Here is a 9,656-nt window from a genome sequence, read left to right as displayed (position 1 = left end):
AAAGTAAACTAATTTTTATTTCGCCAGGTAAGGTTCACTGGAGCTATAGAGCTATTTTTTTTTTTTCAAAAGCGGCCTGGCCACAAATGATAGCCCAATTAAAGTGGCTTATCGTGTGGGAATGTATAACAGCCAACTACTTTAAACGCATACTCGTTATACATGTGGAGGGAAAATCCCAGAGGACTCGAGGAACAATACACGCGACCACGGGGAGATCGGGAGACACCGCAAACTCCAAATATACAGCAGGCGTCAGGGGCGGGATCGAACCCACTACCCCCTGTATACCAGGTGAGGAAGTTAACATCTCCTAGCCACCGTGGCGCCCAAGCCCTATGCATGGCAGTCGCCTGTCCCCCAGTACTCTACTGTATTGTACAGAATTATATATCAAGTCTGACGAGATCTGGTGCATTCAAGGTAATTTGATTATCTACTACTTAAGGCAATGTTGAAGAGGTCACTATGGTCCAATGCCTTTGATGTCACCACACCTCCTTCCCTCTGATAGATCACGTAGTTGTCAATTCGACATTCGACCCCCCTAGCTCCACTCTCACATGAGCCGCTTCAGGGTGGATTTTGGCCAAATCTTTCAGGTTAGGCAGACGTCGTAGAATAGTTGGGAGTACCCACACTTTACTCTAACCCCACATGACCTAACAATCGACTAATTGTGGTGTTACCCGTTAACGTTGCTGTAGTTTGGTATAAATGTTCTACGTTCATACGACAGCATCCTGTTCCTGTTTGTATTGTTATTAATGAACCGTGGTCATCCTTTGGAGAGACTTCTGCACCGTGGGAATTGTGGGACGTATGTCATTTGCTACCATATCAGAAATGTGGACATTGGCGAGTGTGCCAAAGAAGCGTGGCGAGAGATTCCACTTAGGGACTGGAAAATAAGTAATTGGCTAACGGAGCACAGAGGTGGAGCAATGAAGAAGAGACGCCAACAGGAGCTGCATGGATTGTTGCATCGCGAAACCATCTCGATTACAAACTCATTTTTTTGGAACTGCTTTTTGTGTTTAATTTGGTGTCCTTCCCCCCTCCCCCACGCACCTTCGATAAGCACGGTTGGCTACGTACGGTGTGAAATAAGTTCAACATACGTACACACAGATGGTGATGGCTTGGGATGTAATCATGGATGATAATGATGATGACTCAGGGCTACTGACACAGATTAAAAAAGCACCCTCCAATTAAATATATTTTGTTTGGGGCAAGGAGACACTGACTTTAATCATTCATGGTCTACATAAGAGAAAGGTGGGAGTCCAATTACACCGACTTTCATGATGATATAACCCTAGCCAGAATATATCACTGTGAGTGCACGAAGGTCCCTTTGTTGGGGAGACTCGGGAGTAAGGGGGCTCCTGTGTAATTCTGGACATAGCATTGAAAAGGATTACACTCCAATAAAGGGCTATACGGTTACTAGGAAGCAGCATCAGTCGTAACCATGTGCTTTAAGCGTCCAGCTTGCTAAATGTAAGGTCAATATTTCACAACCGACTACATATATTAGATACCATTCAGGGGTAAGTCAACAGGGCTTGGCCGATCCCTGCCGTGAGAGCCAATGGGGGGATGTCCCCACTGGCTCGTCACCGCCAGCAGAGATGAGAAACGACTGCCCAATACAATAAAACATCGCCGAGTTGGACTCGACTATGTCAGAATTCGGGGGTAAGCCGAAAAGCTTCTAGACGTCAATACAATGTTAAAACATTTAAAAAACGTAAACCAAAACAATGACTTTGACGGAGCCACCAATTATGCAGTGCACCTCCGATTAGCACGGTTGGCTACGTACGGTGCGAAAGAAGTTCAACATCGGGTACATACGTTGTGCGGTAGGAGATGGTGTGCGAGTTTGCACAAGCAACCCTAAAATATATAAATGCTTGCTGTGTACACAGTACGGGCAAGAGGGGCCCATCTCCTTCGTGAATGTAAACTTTAAAGACAAGCCACAGTAGTAGTGCGTTTGTGGCAAATGCAACGAAAACTCTGCGCCGTTTACAAAACCGCGTTAAGTCTGCACTCCTGCAACAGAGGAGGAGGAGGAAGAGCGAAACCAACGCCAACTCTCCCCTTAAGAAGCGTCGCCTCGTCGTGGCGAGCAGAACTCGACAGTGGCATTTAGCTCGTGGTCGTAGTGGAGTCATAGGGGCCGTCCATAAATGACGTCACGCACCTAGGGGGGGGGGAGTCAGACATTTGTGACGATGTGTGACGAGGTGGGGGGGGGAGTTTGAGAAATGTGACGTCACATCAAAATGTGCAACTTTAAATAAATATAGACAACACGTTCTACTTAATTAAATAGACTTTTTAATAAATGTTGTCTTCTACAACATCAGAGTGCAGCGCCACATTAAATACGCACTACAATGACAATAGTTTAAAGCGATTTGAAGCATGTTTCTTTTTTTTTGGGGGGGGGGGGGGACAGAGCTTTGTGACGTCATATTTGAGGGGGGTCTGACTTTTTGTGACGCCGTGTGACGAGGTGGGGGGGGGGGTCAAAAATCGTCCAAAATCGCGTGACGTCATTTATGGACGGCCCTACACGCAAGAACAGAACGTCCTGCGCGTATCTGTTGTATGCATGTAGTTGGGACTATGCTCCTTTAAACGTCACGTCTGAACTGATCTTTAATTCCTGCATCGTGAATGTCATTTCGTAAGCATTGTCCAATTCAATCGTGAAATAATAATACTGTATAAGCAACAATATAATTACGATATTTTGCAAAGTGGACAATTGGATTCCCGTCGTTAAATAAAACAAAATGTCAATCTCCGTTGGCAGTGGTGCACAAGGATAAAAAAGAGAGAGATTAGTCAATAACAGGGCCTTACAAGGAGATAGCTAAAACGTGTAATGGTTCAGGCTGTCTTTCTTACTGGTAGGAACCTCCTGGTTACACCGGCCCACAGGGGATTATTGTGTCCGTCCGTCCGTCGTGCATCCAAAAATGGGAGGGGTGGGGCTGGGTGGAGAGGGGAGGGTGGGGAGGGGCTCGGTGGGGAGGGTGGGGAGGGTGGGGAGGGGATGGGTGGGGAGGGTGGGGAGGGGCTGGGTGGGGAGGGTGAGGAGGGGCTGGGTAGGGAGGGGCTGGGTGGGAGGGGTGGGGCTGGGTGAGGAGGGTGGGGCTGGGAGGGGAGGGGCTGGGAGGGGAGGGTGAGGGGTGGGGCTGGGTTTGGGGTGGGAGGGGTGGGGCTGGGTGGGGAGGGGCTGGTCACCCCGTGGTGCCCTTATAAAACTCACGCCGGCTTGTACCCGCCCTCACAGTCGGGCATATTTGCGGGATACACCACGTGGTGCCGCCGTTGACCCTGGCTATTGACCGAGCAACCCAACGTTCCTACCAGCCCCCTCCGCAGGAATGTGTTAACTGCAGTCCGCTTACAATCCTGAATTCAGAGAATCATTACCAACTTGACGTTACGCTTAACAAGGCACGGCGCTTGTGGTCTGCGCAAGACGACATAGTGAAAGATCGCCCATTTGGTCGAGGCGTCGCTTATATTAATACACGTGTGCGTGTGTGTGTGTCACTATTATGGCTGTGTCGTTCACGAATGTGTTTAGCAATAATACTTTGTGATTACGACGTAAGTTTTGCTGGCTGGCTGGAGGGAAGGACGAAGGTTGGGGAGATTGCCACGCCCATAGAACATTGTATTTAAATGAATAAACAAAGCAACATTCGTTTACAGTATAGCACTGACAAAAAAATACACAATCTGCGACGTTTTTGCCAATGGCTCTTCCATTAAACATTCAACGTTGGCCCAACGTTGCATGAGGTTGAATCCGCTGGGCCAAAGTTGACCCAACGTTCCACATTTAGTGGGTTCTTCGTTGCACGTTAAACAGATGATTTACTTTTTATTTAAAGCTTTCGTGACTGCAGTGATTCATCTTCTTGGTTCTTTCGGTAAAGTCACGTTGAAGGGAAACAATAAAATAATAAAATATATATAAAACTAAATTCTCACGACGGTCCTCTTGAGGAGCCTTTCAAAACCATCACTTTACCTTACATTGCGGGAATCACAAAAAAGATCTCCAAAATCTTGAATAAACACAAGATCCAGGTCCGTTTCAACACATTACATAACATCCGTGATCTGGTTCCGTCTGTAAAAGATGTGATTCCGGACATACAGTACCCTGGTGTCTACACACTAAGTTGCCTCTGTGGTAGTAGTTACATTGGAGAAACCAAACGACATGTCTCGGACCGTATTCGTGAACACAAAGCAGACCTTAAACACAGTAGGACCAATACCTCGGCCGTGGCAGATCATTGTTATAATTCAGTAGGCTCACATGACATTGACTTCTCCAAGACAGAGGTTCTTTGTAAGCCATCTGGCTACCATGAGAGATACGTTCATGAGGCTATCCACATATACAAACAGAGACAATGTCAACTGAGAAGATGGATTCTGGCTTAGCAATCATTGGAAGGATTTGATAAACCATTTCGGGTCTTAATTGATTGTTCACGCTTACGGTGGCTTTCAGACAGCATACATTAATTTTTCGTCTCCCCCTCCTCTTTTCAGAACATAGATGGACTAGTCCTTCTAAACAAACTGCCAAATCGCTATCCGTGATGCTAATGGTTTAAAAAAACAAACACCTTAAAAAGTAAATAAATAAATAAAGGCAAACCGCCACTTCTTTCAAATGTTTCTTGCCGTTGGTTTTCATACCTGAAGACGACTGTTTGTGTTATGGTCGAAACGTCGTGAGAATTTTATTGTTTTATATATATTTTATTATTTTATTGTTTACCTTCAACGTGACTTTACCGAAAGAACCAAGAAGATGATTTACTCTTGAATTGAAGCTTTCGTGACTGTAGAAATCCATACTCTTTGGTTCTTTCGGTAAAGCCACGTGGGTATTTTATTTTATACCTACGTGGCTTTACCGAAAGAACCAAAGAGTACAGATGATTTACTTCTGTTCAGAATCTGTTGACGTGCAATGAAGAACCCAGTAAACGTGGAACGTTGGTCACAACCTACCCAGATGATTTACGTGCCGCGAAGAAAGGGCCAATTTATACACGGGGCTTCCGTTTCAGGCGGTGTTTATTGACGAGAGTGCTTTGCAAATTATCATTTGCGCTTGCGCGCAGCCAAGCAAGCCAGACGCAGTAGGTGTAACTTCGCCAAAATAACAAAAAAGTTTACGCTTAAAAAATAAATAAAACAATATGCGGGTCGGCTTTGGGGTGGGGGTGGTCGCTCGTGCTGAGGCGTACGTCGCCGTGCCCCCTCGTAACCCCCCACCACGTCATCGCCCCCCCCTCCCATCACGCGTCACCACCCCCGCACCCGCCCCCATCCCGAGTCACCGCCCCCACCCCCGACTCGCGTCACCTCCCCCGCATCACAAGCGAGCACGCACGTCTCCCCCCCCCCCATTTCTCCCCCCACCTCGCGTCCCACCCCTTCACCCCCTCCCACTTTCGTGCCAACCTCTTCCCCCCCCCCTCTCACACCTCCCCGAATAACCCCTCCCCCTCGCGTGCCCCCTCCCCCTCGCGTGCCCCCCTCCCCCTCGCGTGCCCCCCTCGCGTGTCCCCCTCCCCCTCGCTTGTCCCCCTCCCCCTTGCGTGCCTCCCTCCTTTTACCCCCTCCCCCCCCTTAACGCCTCTCCTCCTTCCCCCCCACCTCACCCCTCGCCCCTCCCGCAATCCCTCACCGTCCCCCCCGCGCGCCCCCTCCCACCACCGTCAGCACTCAGCATCATGGCGCCCTTCCCGGAGGAGGTGGACGTCTTCTCGGCGCCTCACTGGCGCATGAAGCAGCTCGTTCAGCTCTACTGCGACAAGGTACGGGGCGCCTCGCCACACCGGCACGCCGTTCGCTTGTCAAGTCGTGCAAATTAAGACGTTCGTACGTCGGCAAACATTTACGTGCGAGGGACGCTTGTGTGTGTGTGTTTTTTTTATTTAACGAGGCCTGGTGAATCGCGTCATCTTTCCAAAGCCTCGGGCCCTGTCCGTCACCTACGTCGCGCGTGTAGTTTTTATTGTATTCGATCGCTAGTTTTTTTTTGTTTTCCCCTCTCCCCGCAACGTTCCTTCTTGAAGTTATTCTTTGAGTGACGGGGAGGGGGGGAGGAGGGGTCGAAGTTGCGCGATTTGTGAGCGTGAAGTTGATGGCTTTTGAAGGTGAAGAGAATGTGTTCGGTTTTTTTTTAGTTGGCTTTTTTGAGGCCTTGCGGAAAGCGGAAGCCTACGGTCTTGTTTAGTCGATGGCCCTGGAATGAGTGGCGTAGGCAGGGCGGGGCGGGTGCGCTGCGGGGCGAGCCCCCGTGGCTGCCGGATTAAGTCGAGTTGGATGTTTTTGTGTGTGTGTGTTATTTTATAGTGTCAATAGAATGTCTATTCGAAGGCTTGCGTCTCCGAATGTGTGTTTGTAAAGGACGTTGCGACCCCTTACTCCACCCACACAAATGGTAAATTTTGGTTTGTAGACACGCAATACGAGCTTACGGCCAAATCGCGCGAAATGCCCTGTATCCCGGGACATTGGAAGTTAAAACAATAACACAACATTGCGTCAACACTGCTTTAAAATACAACTAATTATATACACATTCGGCGACGTTCCGGGCAATGACCCTTCAAAGCGAATAGAGAGCCCAAATATATAGCGTTGATAAGGGTTGAAGATTGCATTTAACACCATGGGGACTTCGAATTCTATTTTAAAATGTTTTCATCAATACCGGTTTTTAAATAGCGTCAACTAATTTGTTTAATTTAGAAGCTGGACAGCATGGAGTCTGGATAGTCATTAAAGAAGCTACCACCTTGGACAAACATGTCAACAGGACTGCCGTTCGTTACGTGGTGCGCAATGCAGACAAAAACATTGTATTTTATGCTCTCACGTCAATGATTCCCACCTTCAACCCGCACTGACTAGTGTGTTTATAGCTAATCGGATTCCTCCAGTATCAATAAATATTCTCATTCTGAAAAAAAGTACGTATGCTTCAAAAACGTTGAATACTTACGGTGTGTCCCGAGCTCTCTGGCACGAGTTTTAATTTTCGTTCATGTCATTAAAACTCACCGTCAGGAGGTAGTGATCTCATGACCTCACAGTAAACATTAAAATGAATAATGCTACAGTGACGTCGCTTTACAGAAGAAAAACAAACACGAACTTAAATTTAAAACCGTTTTCGTGCTTAAATAAGCCTCAATCGTGCCCGAGAGTCTGACGTACACATCCTGGATACCCGTCGACAACGTACACGTTATTTGTGTTCTCTTGCTTGTTTATCTCGCTCCTGTCATGGTATCGTGGAGTATCCACCGCCGACTCACGGTTTTGGGCAGACGATGAGCACCGCATCACTGGGTTTATTTAGAAAACACTTTCATTTATGTTGAGCTATTTTCACCTTCAGGAAAATAAACCAGATTAGTGCAAACAATCTAGATTTCAAGTTTTCGTGACTGCAAGGATCCATACTCTGGTTCTTTCGGTAAGTCAAGTAGGTATAAAATTAAATACATTATTCATTATTTCTTTATACCTACGTGACTTTACCGAAAGAACCAAAGGGTTTAGTGCGACCAATTTAAGAGAAGTAAACAATGTCGAAGACTGTCCCTGCAGATGTGGGACAAGAAAATCATACTTCAGCACTTGTCTATAAACTCACCCCTAATGAAATATCCTAACCCCTAAAGCATAACACTCAAAATGCATTTCCCCAGGTCCTAACCCCAAAATCATAACCCTAAAACCGAAGCTTATACTTATCCCAAACCACAACCCCTTGTATGTATGTTGATCTTATTTCGAACCGTACGTAGCAAATCGTACTAATCCTGCATGAAAGCGAAAGTGGCATTCTATATTTCAACTGAACCCTTAGGAATATCTTTGATTAGATGAAAAACCTCTTTTGTGATTGTATATAAAAAAGTTACTCAGTAGTGCCAGAGACTGTTTCTTTCTCAGCACCTGCATTGACAATAGTCGCCTTGAAGTAAAGCGTCAACGATATAACATAAATTTGGATATCAGCATATGGGCCTTGTGGACTGATGTTTTCCAGCAAACTGGTGCTGGTTTTAACTTTGATATGTTAAGAAAATTATCTTGAATTGTCTGATGTCTTAGGCAACAGCCCTCGACAGAAACTGTGGGTGACTGATGAGACCCTTCGTCAATGTCTATACAAAACGGTGTTGGTTTATAAATCACCTATAGATTAAATAATTTACAGCCCTTTGTCAATCCACTGCTTAATGAAGATCTCCGCACACCATGTTGATCATGTGCCTTTGACCATAATTCACACTGGTCAATGTATCTTGGTGGTGTTGCCTATGCAATTCCATCTCAAGACACATTGTTGGGGTGGGGGGAATATGTACAGGTACTACAAGGGCAGAGAGAAAGGAGATCAAAGTATAAGGTATATTCATATTCTTAGCTCTTTCGGTAAAGTCACGTTGAAGGGAAACAATAAAATAATAAAATATATAAAACAATAAAAATTCTCACGAGGTTTCGACCATAACGCAAACGGTCGTCATCAGGTGTTATGGTCGAAACGTCGTGACAATTTTTATTGTTTTATATATATATTTTATTCTTTTATTGTTTCCCTTCAACGTGACTTTACCGAAAGAGCTAAGAATATGAATTACTGCAGTCACGAAAGCTTTAAATCAAAAGTATAAGGTGTTGATGAACCCAATAGAAAAGACGGCAAGTCGTATGAAGAGGAGAGAGAGTCTTGAGCTTGCATTTTACAACCCATTCCTCAGTCTAAAGTCATATTAAACCAGTATTCAAATACTGTCCCGAAAATGATAATTCACTTAAAAGTTAGTTCCACATTTGTACTTTTTGGTCGAGTTCGTTTAAAAGTGTTATATTAGCGCACATGGCGCACGTCAAAAGGCCTTGGTGGCATAACGAGAGCTGCATGTTTTGATGTTTAGCCTCATGCCAAGAACTCCACTGTTCTTGTTGCGCAACTCTGCTTGTGCTTGGTCATGGCAGTGTAGTGCAGTGCGCAACGCTTGAGATAAAATGCAGTTCTGTATTTACAGAATGCTCCGTGTGTTCTGATGGAAAGTGGCGAATTCAATTGCTGTTGCAACCTTATTGTTTTAAACTTCGATTCAAAGCTTTCGTGACTGCAGGGATTCATATTCTTGTGGAAAAAAAAACGCCACTTTTTTCACATTTTCTTGCTGTGGTTTTCACACCTGATGATGATTGCTTGTGTTGCAATCGAAACGTCGTGAAAATGTTATTGTTTTTATTTGTATTATTGTATTACTTCCCTTCTACGTGACTTATTGTTTTAGTTTTCATTTTCACCAGAGCAGTTTGACATGGTTCAAATCAACCTAAAGAAAAGTGGACCACCAGCTATATCCCCCGAAGAACATTATACAGCATCTCATGCACTTTAATTAGTAATTCCTTTGCACAATGCACATACAACTTTAGAAAACATGAAGTGAAATCTGGTTATGAGGTACATCAGATACTTTTGGCATGAGATTTTTTTTAAATAAAAACCTCGAAGATTTCCGAGAAAATTTAAACTTCCAAAAGCGTTAATA

The 9,656-nt window shown here is 45.4% G+C and overlaps 1 protein-coding gene across 4 annotated transcripts in view; it reads left to right on the top strand.

Annotated features, from left to right (window-relative positions):
* The first annotated feature begins 5,737 nt into the window (after positions 1–5,737).
* The window catches only part of FBXL5 (F-box and leucine rich repeat protein 5), a 22,998-nt gene continuing 19,079 nt past the window's right edge, over positions 5,738–9,656 (top strand). For 2 of the 4 annotated variants that reach the window (XM_076073492.1, XM_076073491.1), the window contains exon 1: positions 5,738–5,879. In XM_076073492.1, the coding sequence (XP_075929607.1) occupies positions 5,796–5,879 (84 nt within the window). In that variant the 5' untranslated portion in view covers positions 5,738–5,795. The remainder of the gene's footprint in view (positions 5,880–9,656) is intronic. The other 2 variants (XM_032969673.2, XM_032969672.2) reach the window with 1 other exon arrangement.

Source organism: Petromyzon marinus, chromosome 42 (assembly GCF_048934315.1).
Source record: "Petromyzon marinus isolate PM22_M1 ecotype Great Lakes invasive population chromosome 42, UKy_Petmar_22M1.pri1.0, whole genome shotgun sequence".
NCBI classification, from domain to species: domain Eukaryota; kingdom Metazoa; phylum Chordata; class Hyperoartia; order Petromyzontiformes; family Petromyzontidae; genus Petromyzon; species Petromyzon marinus.
Note: the sequence above shows the minus strand (reverse complement) of the source record. Positions and strands in the feature narration are given on the sequence as shown.